We start from the raw sequence: 15858 nt of genomic DNA on the forward strand, positions 1-15858 counted from the left end.
TTTATTTATTTTTTTACAGTTTATTTAATTTTTTTATTTTTTAAATTAATTAATTTATTTTTAATTAGTGAATCACCATGAGAGTGCAGTTACAGATTTATACATTTTCGTGCTCATGTTTCCCTCATACAAAGTTTGAGAACCCATCCCTTCACCAGTGCCCATTCTCCACCACCAGTAAACCCAGCATCCCTCCCACCCTCCCCAATCCCATCTCCCCCCCCACCCCACCCTGCCACTGTGGCAGGGTATTCCCTTTTGTTCTCTCTCTCTAATTAGGTGTTGTGGTTGCAATAAAGGTGTTGAGTGGCCATTGTGTTCAGTCTCTAGTCTACATTCGGCATGCATCACCCTTCCCCTGCAAGGCTTCGGACCACATTTTACTTGGTGTGAAAGGGAGAGTTTCCCAGGGGGAACTGGCCTAAACAGGTGACCTGTCAACGGAGAGTGTCGGCCTTCCCTGAGAGCAGAGGTCCGGTTGCTGGCCTCAGAGAATAGGCTTCCGGGATTTCCACAGTTGCAAGGAAATGAATTCTCCCATGAAGTCTGGAAGACTCAGAAAAGGCCCCGGCTCCAGCCAACCCTTCGTACCCCGTGAGGCATGACGCAGAGGATCCTGCCAGCCTCGCCAGCCTCCTGGCGTGCTGAAACTGGCAGGAATGACTCTGGGCTGCTTTCAGCTGCTGGGCTCGGACGAGTCACTGCACAGTAACAACAAATACGCACAGTAACAACAAATAATATGCTGTGCTCACCCTTGGGGGCGGGGAAGTGGGCAGCACCGACATGGGGCTTTAGCATTTTTCACATATTGATATTATGCTACCGTTATTATATATATATATATATATATTAATTTTGCAATGAAAGAGCGAAGGGACTTGCTTTCCTGTAAATTTTCTCCTTGGCGCTCTTACTGTGTTTCAGAAGCTCAAAACCCAAAGGCTTCCGGCTAGCTGCTGAGGCCTGAAGTGAGACAGTGACCCCGTTTCTTGCCAGAAAGAAGTCCAAACAGACCAGGCCGTGGCCCTGGGGTGAGGGGGGCCCTCCCCAGCTTCCAGAGGTCAGACAGGGCTCCCACGCCTGCCACTCACGCAATCCCTCCACCACAGGTGGAAACTGAGGAGGCTGATCAAAGGGCTGGAACAGAAGCTTTGCATGCAGGAAGGGTCCCAGCACTGGCTTGTGGGGGGGGGTAGGGGTGGGGAAACAGGTCTCCCCAACAGGGCCTGAGCAGTTATGGCATCCTCTGACCCTTGAGTTGACAAGCATCGTCAGTAGGGCCCCAGGACCTCCTTGACACCCGCTTGGGAGGCCCAAAAGAAATCAAAGAAGAGTAGTAGCCAAGAATAGGAAGTGCTCCACAGCTGAGGCGGAGAAATACATGTCCCAGGATTCTCTGCAGCTCCTACCCAGCCCCTCCCACCCACCGGGTGGGCTCCTGGGGACTCGATTCCAAGGTGGGGTGGAGGCGTGCGGGGAGGGGGCAGGTGGTCTTCAGGTCTGTCATTCTGGGGTCCCAGGCAGCTCCCTGGCAGGGAGAGGTATGTAGCCAATAATGAAATGCGAATTTTTGATGAAGTACAGAACTGAATCTTAATGAAAGGTATTATTAAATTCTGCAACACACAATGAAGTTTCAGCTGAACAGAACTGATTATTCCATAAAAGGGACTCGATTACAGCTTGCATCATTCGTAGTCTAGACAAATCACTTAGATACACATGTGCTGGTTTTAATTAGCGCCCTGGAAATGAAGCATTCTGCAGCCCAAAATGTTACTGTTTGACAAATAAAGGAATACATATTTAATAAAGAAAATGCAGCAAACAATCAGCCTCTCATAATGCTGAAATAAACCGTGTTTTCCCCCCCTTTCCCTATTTAAACTAGGGAGAAAAATAACACATTAAAATTGTTGCTTCTTGTATCTAATCTAGGGTTTGTACTCCCCAGCCCTGCACCCCCTCCCTCTAGCGTCCCAAAATGTACAATTCGAATGGAAGTTATATGCAGCACTGAACATACCTCAGCAAGAAACTCCGTTTTTAGCCAAAAAGTCCAGACGTTTCCCCCTGGCTTCATTCTTCAGGAAATTCTCCGTGGCTCCTAGTTCCTGGCTCAATTTCTGTGCATCAACAAAAAGAGATAGCAAAGAGACTTATTTTTAATTTTCCGTTCTATGGTGTTTCTGCCTGAACCATCCCCCAACGAAGTGGGATCTTGGGGGTAGATTAGTCGGCTTATGACCTGAGGTCAGGAGCAGGGGCGCCCTGGGGAGGGAAGAGGGAGGTGAGGCGGTCATTGTTCCAGCGCCCATAACAAGGCAACACAATTTGGGGTTGGGGGAACAGCAGAAATTTTTTGGGGGGGCAGGGGGCAGTTTCTGGAGGCTGTTGTGCCAAGAGTGAGGAGCTATTAAGGTCTCTGGAGAGGCCCTTTATCCTGGTTTGCTGAAGGCGGCCTTGCTATGTCCTCATAAGGGTCTTACTTCCATGCGTGTGTGCAGAGGAAGAGAGACCCCGGGGTCTCCCAAGAGGTCCCACCCTACTCTCATTGTAATCATAATAACTGCCTTATTTTACGATGCCAGTGATTATTGGAAATGATAACTGTTTTATAACAAATATGAATGCTGAAAGTAGGTAAAGGATACTGATAATTTTTCAATACCTGTATTGCAAACCATAAGGCCCAAAGGGGGGGCTGGAGCAATAGCACAGCAGGTAGGGCATTTGCCTTGCACGCGGCCGACCCGGGTTCGAATCCCAGCATCCCATATGGTCCCCCGAGCACTGCCATGAGTAATTCCTGAGTGCATGAGCCAGGAGTAACCCCTGTCCATCGCCGGGTGTGACCCGAAAAAAAAAAAGGCCCAAAGGGGTGGGGGAGGAAGAGAGAGAGAGACAGAGACAGAGACAGAGAGAGACAGAGAGAGAGACAGAGATGCCTACCATGAAGGCAGGTGGGGAAGATGGCAGGGAAACTGGGGACATGGTGGTGGCAAATATACACTGGTGAAGGGATGGGTGTTAGACCATTATATACTGAGACCCAATCATGAACAACTGTGTATCTCACAGTGGTTAAATAAAAAAGAAACTTCTGTGTTTTGGGGGTGAAGGGAGCCACACCCAGCTGTGCTCAGGGCTTACTCCTGGCTCTGCACTCAGGAATTACTCCTAGCAGTGCTCGGGTGAGCATATGAGATGCTGGGGATTGAACCTGGGTCAGCCATGTGCAAGGCAAACACCCTCCGTGCTATGCTATTACTCTGCAACCCCTCAGTAACCTTCTTAAAGGCTTCATTTACAGCCACAGTCACGCCAGGGGCCAGGATTCAACATCCTGACTCAAGGAGACGAAGTGGGGCACCTCGCAGAGACTGTGCAGAGTGGGACCCGGCGGTCAGCAGGTAGGAAGGGATGGGCAGCCTTGGATGCAGAGATGCTCCGGCCGGGTGAGTGCAGAGGACCATGGGTTTGGTGGGGAGCTAGGGGAGGGCATTCTGGACTTGGGCCTAGAGTTAGTGAAGGTTCTGGAGCTTGTGGAGGTGTGAGAGGGAGTCTGGGTGCTGGGGAGGGATGTGCTTGGTTGGGAGATGAGGTTGTGGAGATGAGGTTGTGTCATGCCTGTGACAAAGAAGCATCCCCGTCACTTCCCAGTTCCGCTCAATCCCAAGAGACTTACACTGCCTTCAGAGTGACAGCAGGTGTGAGCAAGAATCAGGGGACTACCTTTGTGCCTGATCAAACACTCCCTCACTCTTTCACACACATCTATGAAGGGCCTGGGTGTCTGGGCGCTGTGCCAGCCACAGTCACAGAAAGGGATAGTCCCAAGTAGGTCAGGGATGGGGTGAGCGGTTAAAGCAGTCCGTGTTGTACAGGTGTCCAAGACGATCCTGTACTAGAAGACAACAGAGAAATGGGAGAGCAGAGGGGAGGCACTGTGGCCCCCTGAAAGGGTGGGGACCCAGTGTGGAAGAGAAACCCTGGGAGACTTCTTGGAAGAAGAGGGAATACTGAGAATGGAACTTTGAAGGATAAGCAAGAGTGAGACAGATTGGGCTTGGGGACAGTGCTACAGAGGACATGCTGTGGATCGCCCTTTGGCTGGCTTCTGTGACTCTCTCTCTGAGCCCACTCAGAACTCCCCTAACTGCTTCCAGGGATCCTACGCTGTCCAGTATGGTACCAGGTCACAGAATATTAACACAAATGGGGCCTCTTCTTATAGTAGAATATAATTTCAAAAGGCATGAAGTACTGACACAGGGGTTAAAGCAAACCCCCCCCAAAAAAACCCCACTTTTTAAAAATTATTTATTTTATTGAATCACCATGTGGAAAGTTACAAAGTTCTCAGGCTTATGTCTCAGTTATACAATGCTCAAACACCCATCCCTTCACCAGTGCCCATATTCCACCACCAAAAACCCCAGTATACCTCCCATCCCCAACCCCCCACACCCGCCTGTGTAACTGATAAACTTCACCTCATTTTCTCTTTACCTTGATTACATTCCATATTTCAACACAAAACTCACTATTGTTGTTGGAGTTTCCACCCCCCCTCCAAAAAAAACAGCCCTACTGACAAGGAAACACTTGATACTTAGTTTTCTATTGCTGAGAATGAAGAGATATGAAGTCGCACAGCCGCAGTAGTGGCCGTGCAGTTTAGGACTTCTGTATTCTAGTATTTCAGTAATTAAGTCCAGGGAGATTTATGTTAGAAATTGCATCATTTCCCTTCCTGGGGCAGTATGGGGCAATGGCTTAGTTCACAGTCCAGAGACATGGCTGCAAGCAGTTTCTGGGACCAAAAGTAGTCTAGCTGGCCTCCGGATCGTGGTCAATCAGCAGCAAAGCGGCCGCACCAAAGCGTGGCCACCCGGGTCGAGTCTCGGTGGAGCATGCGCCGGTATCGGCCCCTGCCCGAGACTTCCCAAGCATCCCGCTGTTCCAAGTACATAACTCTCTCTCTTTTTTTTTTCCTTCCCACACCACCAAGTTCGTACCTGCTTAAAGTTCTCATAATATGGCAGACACCATGCCACTTCCTCTTGACCAAGGGAAAAAAAAACCAAGAGAGAGGGATATTTCCCCTCCTTGGCCGGCGTGGGACAATGGATTAGTTCAGTCTAGAGACATGGTTGCAAGCAGTTTCTGGGCAAAACCCACATGTTCAATGAATACATCAGACTTGCAAAGCTCATGGGAATAGGAAGTGGGCTAGTGGTCACCTGGGGCTGGGGCTTTGGGATAATGGCTAAAGAGTTTGGTTTCTATTTGGGACGTGATTAAACTGTTCTAAAATTATGTGCCGTCAGCTCTATTTACAATAGCCAGAATCTGAAAACAACCTGAGTGCCCAAAAAACAATGACTGGATAAAGAAATATGGTACATCTACAAAATGGAATACTATGCAGCTATTAGGAAAAATGAAGTCATGAAACAGGCATGAAGAGTATCGTGCTGGGTGAAATGAGTCAGAAGGAGAGAGACAGGTATAAAATGGCTGCATTTATTTGTGGGATATAAAAAATAGTATGCATTTATTTTGAGAATATAAAAAAAAAGGCCAGAGAAAACAGGGACCAGGAGGACTGGCAATGGCTGAAAGCTTGCATAATTATGGCGGAGAGGGGGCGTGGAGGGCAGTTAGGATAGAGAAGTCCAATAGTAGTTGGAAATGATCACTCTGGACAAGAAATGAGTGTTGAAAATAGGTAAAGGGATATACAGGATAGTCTTTCATATCTGTATTGCAAACCATAATCCCAGAATGAGAGAGAGAGAGAGAGAGAGAGAGAGAGAGAGAGAGAGAGAGAGAGAGAGAGAGAGAGTGCTTGCCAGAGAAGCAGGGGAGAGGTAGGAGGCAATCTGAGACATTGGTGGTGGGAAATGTACACTGGTGAATGGACAGACGTTGGAACATTATATAATTGAAACCCAATCATGAACAACTTTGTAATTATGTATCACTCTGTGATTCAATTTTTAAGAAATAAAATTATTCATGGTGATAGGAACACAGCTCTAAATATACTAAGAGCCGTTGAATTCTTGAATTGCCTTATTGGTTTTAGGTTCATACCTGGTGATACTCAAGAATTACTCTTGCTCAATGCCTCAGAGGTTGCTCCTGGGGTACTTACAGAACCATGAAGTGCTGGGGCCCCAACCCTAAGTTCCTTTCCTGTGAACATGTGCTTCAATCCTTGGGCTATCTTCCCAGGCCTGAATTATTGATTTATTTGGAGCCACACCCAGCAGTACTCAGGGCTTACTCCTGGCTCTGTGCTCAGGGATCACTCTTGGCATGATTCAGGGGACTATATGGGTTGTCAGGAATTGAAGGAATTGAACCTGGATCAGCTGCATGCAAGGCAATTATTTGACTTACTCACTGTACTATTGCTCTGGCCCCTGAATTGTCACTGTCATCCTGTTGCTCATTGATTTGTTCGAGTGGGCACCAGTAACGTCTCTCATTGAGAGACTTATTGTTACTGTTTTTGGCATATCCAATACACATGGGTAGCCTGCCAGGCTCTGCCGTGAGGGCAAGATACTCTCGGTAGCTTGCCGGGCTCTCTGAGAGGGGCGGAGGAATTGAATGCCGGTCGGCTGTGTGAAAGGCAAACGCCCAACCACTGTGCTATCGCTCCAGCCCAGCCCCTGAATTATCAATTTTAAATGGATTGATTGTATGAGATGTGAATTATATTTCAATAAAACTGTTAAGTGATATACAATTTAGAAATTCCGGGGCCAGAGAGCTATTACAGGGGTTAAGATGTTTGCCTTGCGTGTGGCAGACTTTATACAGCCCACTGAGCACAGATCCAGGAGTAAACCCTGAGAACCACTAAGTGGAAGTTGGAACCAGGGAGAAACAACCATGTTTGTCACTGAGAAGAGTCGGTGAATCTCTAGCCCTTTCGTGATGTTCTCACGCTAGATAAGGTCTTCCTTTCCTCTGATTTAGTGCGGTATTTGCTCACACCTGTCCCACTGTCTGATCCCCACTACTAACCCCTGCCTGTATCCCCTTACCCTTATTCTAAAGATGGAAACCTGGAGGTTGGAAGAGGCTAAGTGACTTGCCCAAGTCAAATCACATATACTTGTTGGCTGAATCTTCTTTCTGCACCAAAGTACCATGAAGTAAGTGGCTAGACATGTATTCTCTCATGGTTCTGGAAAAGTTCAAACATGAAGGAGTCAATGGGATTGATTCCTTCTTGGGGGCTCACACTGATATCATGCCCCTCTCCCCAACTTTGCTGGCTATGGGAAATCCTTGGCATTCCTTGGCTTGTGGCAGCATCACTCTGGTCTCTGCTTCTGTTCCATGGTGGTTCCTCTGGTTAAATGGTCGCCGAAGTCTCATCTCATATGACCTCATTTTCACTTAAATCTTTTTTTTTTTTTTTGGTGACACCCGGCGATGCACAGGGATTACTCCTGGCTCATGCACTCAGGAATTACTCCTGGCAGTGCTCAGGGGACCATATGGGATGCTGGGAATCAAACCTGGGTCAGCCGCGTGCAAGGCAAATGCCCTACCCGCTGTGCTATCACTCCAGCCCCTTCACTTAAATCTTTTTTTTTCCTTCACTTAAATCTTAATCACAGTTGCCAAAGTGCCATTTACAATTAAGATCACATTCTGGGTATGGGAATTAGGACATCAACACATCTTTTGTGTGTGTGTGTGTGTGTGTGTGTGTGTGTGTATTTTTCCAACACTTTAAACATTTTATTAATTGAAGTCTGATTGGGCTGGAGTGATAGCACAGCGGTAGGGCATTCACCTTTCACGCGGCTGACCCATGTTCGATTCCTTTGCCCCTCTCGGAGAGCCCAGCAAGCTACCCGTGGTGTATTGGGTATGCCCAAAACAGTAACAAATAAGTCTCACAATGAGAGATGTCGATGAGCAATGGAGTGACAGTGACAGTGACAGAAGTCTGATTAGGATTTGGTGATATATGCTAAAAAGTGGAATACATTATTATTATTTTTTTAATTTTCCAACATGTCTTTTGGTGGTGGAGGGGAGGCATAATTTAATCCATGACCAACAAAGGTCAGTCTTTCAACCTCCAGGCAAAGCCGCTACATTCAGTTGCCGCTTTCATTACATGGAAAAAGCACATGGATGCTTGAGTCCTATGTACCCATTTTACAGCCAGCAGGACTGAGGGGCTGGTGAGTGAACTCCTGATCCTCTCTCGCCATTATGCTGAGGCCGCTCCGTGGAAAGTAGAGTTCCTGTGCCTGCCGGCATCTTTCCTCCTCTGGTCCTGGCTTCCATCAGACATACGCCTGCTTCTCTGTTACAGCCTCCGACTTCAGACTCCTCCCAGACCTTGCCCTAGTGATTTATAGCTGTCACCCTCGAGCATCTGCTCCTCTGTGGCCTGTTCCGGGGGCCTTTTATCCACTATATTTGGCATTTGCTGCTCCTTCTGCCCTCTCTTCACTCAGGATTCCCCCTCCTGCACCCCCCCCTCCGCCTGCCTCTCCAATTCTCCCTGCAAGGGCTGGAATGTGCCAACTGGTCATGCTGGAGGCAGAACTAGCCCTGGCTATGTGGCTGAGCTGTCCATCAAAGCTATGTTTGCCTGTTTTCCAGTCTATAGGATCTCAATAAATATACCAGTATAAATCAATTGCATAAACAACCGACGACTGAGGAACAACCTGGAGTTTGCACAATTGGCTCAGAATCCAAACTGCTCCCAAAACACACTTGGGCTCGTGGTCTGTTTCCAGCCCTGCCCCCCCCGCCACCCGGGACCCCACTCCCAAGGCCAGGGCCTTCCTCTGCATGGGCAGCTGGCCCCCTCGAGGGCTCTGCTCTCCAGGCTCAGCGCAGGGCTCTGCCAGGGGCCCAGATCTTCCGAAGCTGCCGAGCGGGGGAGGCGTCCTGCAGCTCCCGGGCTCCCCCATCACTCTGGACATTGTGACACTGCCCTCCTCTCATCCGGCGCTGTCAGGAAGTGTCTGTCTGTCTGCCTGGGGGCCCCCATCACAGACCTCGAGTCAAACAGACTCAGGGATTCTCAGCACATGCAGCCCCACCACATCCAGCCAGATCCCACCCTCAGCGCCTCCTGTAGGGAAGCTTAGGAACCTCAGTTCCCTTGCACACACCTCTGGGGTCTGCTAATGTCTACAAACTCTTCCCCTTAATTACCAAAACATCTCCAGAGTATAAATCCTAATTGGTGCATGTGTGCATGCGTGTGTGAGTGTGTGTGAGAGATGGAAGCTCAATAAATATCTGAATAACTCTGGGTGTGTGTGTGTGTGTGTGTGTGTGTGTAGGATCTGGGTGCTGGTTGGGCAACCTTGGCCCGTTATCTCACATCTTGCTTTTTTGTTAAAAACCTGTGGTTTTCTACTATGTAATATATGTGTACATATATGTATATATCCCACAATTGAATTCAGTCATTCTATATCTGTCCATCTCCTGACTCATTTTACTCAGCATGATACTCTCCATGTCTATCCATTTATAGGCAAATTTCATGACTTCATTTTCCTTAACAGCTGCGTAGTATTCCATTGTGTAGACATACCATCGTTTCTTTATCCATTTGTCTGTTCTTGGGCACTCAGGTTGTTTCCAAATTCTGGCAGTATCAATATTGCAAACCACAATGCCCAAAAGGAGAGAGAGAGAGAGAGAGAGAGAGAGAGAGAGACAGAGACAGAGACAGAGACAGAGACAGAGACAGAGAAGCACTTATAGAGTCAGCAGGGGTTCAGAGGTGGGGGTGATGGGAGAACCTGGTGCTGGGAAATGTACACTGGTGGAGGGATGGGTGTTGGAATACTGTAGGATTGAAATCCAATCACGAACAGCTTTGTAAGGGTCTATCTCTCAGTGATTCAATAAAGAGGTAAAATAAAAATATAAGAGAATGCCATCTTAATTAGAAAAAAATTTTTAATAAAAAAATTAAAAAACAAATACCTTCAAAGAATCCTGCTACAGAGGCAGGGCGGGGTGGAGGGGACGGGGTGGGGGTGGTGGGAGGGATGCTGGGACCATTGGTGGTGAAAATAGGCACTGGTGGAGGGATGGGTACCCAATCATTGTATGACTGAAATGCAAGCACGAAAGTTTGTAAGTCTGTAACTGTACCTCACGGTGATTCACTAATAAAAAATAATATTAAAAAAAACCCTGTGGTTTCTCCAAATGAGGAAAGTGCAAAGTATTCAGCGAGCACTGAGCTTGTGGGGCACCTATAACACACGGTGACTCTTGTGGCACCAAACCTCTCTGAATCTGTTTCCTGTGCTGACGTAACACGGCATCCGTGGATTTAAAAGGGAAACAGAATAATATTGCTAAGAATATGCAGCACTTACTTTGTCTGATGCATTCTAAAGTATCCATTTTACATTAGCTCATTAAGGAAAAGAAATCCTGTGAAAATTGATTTCATGATTCATTAATTACCAGAATGGCAAACATGTTTGTTTGTTTGGGGCCACATCCACCAGTGTCCTCGGGGATCACTGGCTGCACTCAGGGATCACTGCTGGCAGGGCTCAGGGGGTGCAGGGAGCAACCCCAGGTCAGCTGTGTGCAGGGCACGTGTCCTCCCTACCCGCTGCACTATCTCTTCAGGACCCTTAGACCTGCAAGCTTTAACACCCGACCTACAGAATATATATATTTAAAGATATGTCTTTTAAAGTAGTTTGAAGACCACAGCAAAGTGGAATACAAAACTCCCACGTACCCTCAGCCCACCCCTCTTCATGCTGTCTCCCCCACAGAGGAGCACTTCTCTAGCTGACCCTGATGTGAAGCTGGAGACGGGTCAAGTTGAGCCAGTCAGGAAGCTGTCAGGAAAGCTGGGGGCTTGTGGCTTCATGGCTAGACCAGGCTGCTGGGTGCCGGGCCCTGCAGGAAGGAGCCAAGAGGCACTGGCCTCGGAGTGGGGAGACTGGGCGGTAAGAGCTGAGGGCATTCCAGGGCTATGGAAGCCCCAGGGACTGGCTATTAGCCTGATGCGGAGAAGTGGCAGGCGGCGGGCAGTGAGGGCTTGATGGAGAACTTCCCCCTGCCTCCCAAGTGAGGTGAGAGAGGAACCACAGTGGCAGAAAAGCACTAGATTAAGAGGTGCCCACGCTGTGCTCGCCTGCCACCTATATGGCCTTGGGCCAGTCCCTTGGTTCCAGGCATGGGGCTGGGCGAGATGGCACATGTTTCAGGGGAAGTGCCAGCCAGGGCAGGGCAGCAGGCAAGCTTCAAGGAGCGGGCAACCATTGAAGTGCAGGCACTCGGGTGCTAGGGGCCTTTTGGGGGGTGGAAGGAGGGTGGGACTTGACATTTCACCCCAGACACACACCTGCCACTGAGCAACAGGTAGCCAAGTTCCTGGGCCGGTTCCTGTCAGCCGCAGGGGAGCAAGCTCCTGGCCCGCCTGCAGCGTGGGGGGTGGTTCCGGGCCCCCTCGGTGACCCGCTGCTCCCTACTGGGCAGGCGGCGGCGCGGCGCGGTGGTCACCAAGACGCCGGCGCTGCAGCTGTGCCCCCGAGCCCGCGGCTTCACCCGCTCCCCCGCCGCGCGTGCCTTGCGGGGTTTCACCAGAAGAGGGGACCTTTTAAAAAGCGCTTGACGTCAGGCTGGAATTCCTATTGTGTTTGGAAACGGCTCGGGCCAAGCCAGCCCAAGTTCGCTATCGGCGCGCTCCTCCGCCGACTGCGTGGGTCCCGCGGCTCGCGGACACGCTCCGCGTGGGGGGCGCACGCGGGGACCCGCCACCGCCGCCGCCGCCGCCGCCGCCGCCTGCGCGCCTCGGGGCTGCGGAGGTGCCCGCCACCCACCAGGGGAGCCCCCCGCCCCCCACCAGCCCAGCCAGCGCCTGCAGGAAGCCGAAACCCGAAGCGGCGGCGGATCGCGGCGCGCGCGCGCGCGCGGGAGCCGGGGTGAGTGCCACCCGGGGCGGGGAGCGAGGCCGGCGGTGGCCGCCGGAGCCCCCCCTCCCCTCCCCACCCGGCGCCCGGATGCCCGCCCTGAGCTCGGCCGCCCGCTGCAGGCGTCTCCCGCGGCGCGCGCCCGCCGGCGGCTGCCCGCTGTGAGCGCCCGAGCAGGCAGGTGGGCACCGAGCGCCGCGCACCGCTGGGAGCCGCCGGGCTGAGCCCCCCGGGAGCCGCGGCGCGGCGGGGCGCGGAGCCGGAGCTGCCCAGGCGCCCGGCGGGAGGATGATCGGGGAGGAGGAGCGCGCCGTCCCGGAGCCCCAGCCCGACCCGGACCCCGAGCCCGAACCCGAGCCCGAGTCCGAGCCCGAGCCCGAGCCGGGCAGCCGCGACTCCCGGGCGGGCAACGACGACGACATCGAGATCGTGGTGAACGTGGGGGGCGTGCGGCAGGTGCTGTACGGAGACCTCCTGAGCCAGTACCCCGAGACGCGGCTGGCCGAGCTCATCCACTGCCTGGCGGGGGGCTACGACACCATCTTCTCGCTGTGTGACGACTACGACCCCGGCAAGCGCGAGTTCTACTTCGACCGCGACCCCGACGCCTTCAAGTGCGTCATCGAGGTGTACTACTTCGGCGAGGTGCACATGAAGAAGGGCATCTGCCCCATCTGCTTCAAGAACGAGATGGACTTCTGGAAGGTGGACCTCAAGTTCCTGGACGACTGCTGCAAGAGCCACCTGAGCGAGAAGCGCGAGGAGCTGGAGGAGATCGCGCGCCGCGTGCGGCTCATCCTGGACGACCTGGGCGTGGACGCGGCCGAGGGCCGCTGGCGCCGCTGCCAAAAGTGCGTCTGGAAGTTCCTGGAGAAGCCCGAGTCCTCGTGCCCGGCGCGCGTGGTGGCCGTGCTCTCCTTCCTGCTCATCCTCATCTCCTCCGTGGTCATGTGCGTGGGGACCATCCCCGAGCTGCAAGTGCTGGACGCCGAGGGCAACCGCGTGGAGCACCCGACGCTGGAGAACGTGGAGACGGCGTGCATCGGCTGGTTCACGCTCGAGTACCTGCTGCGCCTCTTCTCCTCGCCCAACAAGCTGCACTTCGCCCTGTCCTTCATGAACATCGTGGACGTGCTGGCCATCCTGCCCTTCTACGTCAGCCTCACGCTCACGCACCTGGGCGCGCGCATGATGGAGCTGACCAACGTGCAGCAGGCCGTGCAGGCCCTGCGCATCATGCGCATCGCGCGCATCTTCAAGCTGGCGCGCCACTCGTCGGGCCTCCAGACCCTCACCTACGCACTCAAGCGCAGCTTCAAGGAGCTGGGGCTGTTGCTCATGTACCTGGCAGTGGGCATCTTCGTCTTCTCCGCCCTGGGCTACACCATGGAGCAGAGCCACCCGGAGACCCTGTTCAAGAGCATCCCCCAGTCTTTCTGGTGGGCCATCATCACCATGACCACCGTGGGCTACGGCGACATCTACCCCAAGACCACGCTGGGCAAGCTCAACGCGGCCATCAGCTTCCTGTGCGGGGTGATCGCCATCGCCCTGCCCATCCACCCCATCATCAACAACTTCGTCAGGTACTACAACAAGCAGCGGGTCCTGGAGACAGCGGCCAAGCACGAGCTGGAGCTCATGGAGCTCAACTCCAGCAGCGCCGCGGGTGAGGGCAAGGCCAGCGGCTCCCTGGATGTCCTCCCACCCGAGCCGGCCGGCAAGGAGGCGCTGAGCTGGGGCAGCCGGCTGAAGATCTCACACAGCGACACCTTCATCCCACTGCTGACCGAGGAGAAGCACCTCAGGACCCGGCTCCAGAGCTGCAAGTGACCGGGCTGTCCTGCAGCAGGTGACGGACGTCCTGGCGGGCCCCCCGCCCCCCGCCTGACGGGGACTGCGGGAGGGACCATCCTCTGTCCCCCAGCCCTCTCCCCAACAGAACTCGGGAGGCCCTCCTGGCACCTCTCAAGAGGCTGGGTAAGACCCCCCCACTTTATATTACCCTTGTACAGGCACGGGTGTGGGGGTGTCCGGGAGTCCCAGGAGGTGTGGGCTGGCTGAAGGCAGGAGCCTGCACCCCATTCTGTATCTCCTTCAATAAAACCCCCTGCTCTGTGTGCCCCCTGTGTTCTGGGTGCTGTCATGGACCGAAGGACCCACCTCCTGGCCCCCGGAAGTGGTTCAGGCACCCCACACCTCCCACACCCCCAACCCCCTCCCAGGTCTGGAGGAAGGTGTGGTGTGGGGATATTTTTAGTCGGGAGCTAATGAGAGCCGGGCTTGAGGCCTGGGTGCCAAGGAGCCTTGCCACATTCCAGGAGGCTCCAGGCCGACGGCTCCTTCCTCTGTTTCCTTCTGTGGAAAGGCTGGCTCCTGGCACCGGGAGGGGAAGCACTCCCAGATCTGGGCAGGGGGCAGTCCCCATATTTTGCGTTTATTTATCCCCTTTACACAATACCCTCCCATTCCTTCTAACAACCCTGCTGCGTGGGGGCTCCAATTTACAAAGGGAGAAACTGAGGCTTGAGGTCACACACACAGGGCAGGGGCATTGCTCCCAGGTCTGAGGAAGACTGGGCATTAGCTCTGCCATCGCAGGGCCTTGGCACTGAGACCTATGGTGGGCCCCTGAAGGGAGGAGCTGTAGGTGGGGACAGGGGAGTGTCCAGCCTTCCTTCTAGCACGTCCTTCCTTCTGGCACCAAGACCTCTGGGCATCAGCTGGACTCACACGTCAGAGCACGCAGAGCTGGGTTCCAGCCCGGGGGAGGACGCCTCTGAGATGCTTTCTAGCTGAAATCCTTCTCTCCTGCTCCACTAATCTTTTACTAGCTATGTGGCCTCAGACCTGTTAACCAACCTCTCCGATCCTCATTTCAATCACCTATTAAAAGGGGATACAGGTAGCTTAGTGAGGTGCTTAGCACAGTCCCTGGAACACAGTAGCTGCTCAATAAATGGCAGCTGTGTCTACTCTTCTGTGTGGGGAGGGGTTGGGGTTCCTCTGAGGCCTAAACCCTGGGCTCCAGAGCCAGGAGGATGGGTCAGGGGCGAAGCAGGGCACAGGTCACTCTTCTCTTCCAGGGGCAGTCTCCTTAGTACAGACTTGGTCCCAGTGGGCTCCTCTCTCCAGCTTGCCGGTGCCTACGCCAGAATCTACCTTTGCTTCCTCTCACAGGAGCCCGTGCAGAGGGAAGAGCCTTGGAAGGGGGCTGGAGGTGGGGGTGGGGGGGCTGACCCTGACCTGTACCCTGCCGGGCTGGTCTCGCCTTATCTGGGCCCCTTGCTTCCCCTTCTGGACTGAAGGGGCATCTCTCAGGGACCCTGCCCACGTGGGAAGCTGTGCTCTGTGGAACTGCAGGCATGCGGGCTGCTAGGCTGCAGGGTCTTGGGGAGAGGCTGGGGGAGAGAGCCGGGCACTGCTCGGGGCCCAAGGCCTGAGCTAATGTCCCGCACAGTCCCTCCCACCTTTCCTCTCCAGGGAAATAGCAATCTAGTGGCCCTGGGAGGAGGGCAGAGAAATAAGGGCTGGTGTGTGTGTATGTGTGTATGTGTGTGTGTTGTGTGTGTGTGTGTGTGTGTGCGAGAGAGAGAGAGCACTGGTTTATGAGGTGCAGAGGGAGGCAAGTGTGTGTGGGGTGGTCTCTGTGTCCCTGGGTCTGGTGGGGTGAGGGTTGGGGCTGTGTGCCTCTCTTTGTCCCTTTGACAGAGCTCCTGCGGAATCCTGGAGTTCTGCTGGCCCGAGAGCTCTGAGCCAGATAGGGAAGCAGGAGAGATGGATGGAGAGAGGCAGGAGGGGTGAGGTAGAGGGAAGCAGGAGGGGTGGGGTGGAGGGAAGCAGAGGGCTGGGGTGGACAGAGGCAGGAGTGGTGAAGTGCAAGGAAGCAGGGGGTGGA

At 53.2% G+C, this 15858-nt stretch overlaps 1 protein-coding gene across 1 annotated transcript; it reads left to right on the forward strand.

Moving 5' to 3' along the window:
• Positions 1–12116: 12116 nt before the first annotated feature.
• On the forward strand, positions 12117–14082 carry KCNF1 (potassium voltage-gated channel modifier subfamily F member 1). The gene has a single exon (XM_004609409.3). It carries the CDS (start codon positions 12249–12251, stop codon positions 13791–13793), a length of 1545 nt encoding a protein of 514 aa, XP_004609466.2. The 5' UTR covers positions 12117–12248; the 3' UTR covers positions 13794–14082.
• The last annotated feature ends 1776 nt before the right edge of the window (positions 14083–15858 follow it).

The sequence above is a fragment of the Sorex araneus genome, chromosome X (assembly GCF_027595985.1).
Source record: "Sorex araneus isolate mSorAra2 chromosome X, mSorAra2.pri, whole genome shotgun sequence".
NCBI classification, from domain to species: domain Eukaryota; kingdom Metazoa; phylum Chordata; class Mammalia; order Eulipotyphla; family Soricidae; genus Sorex; species Sorex araneus.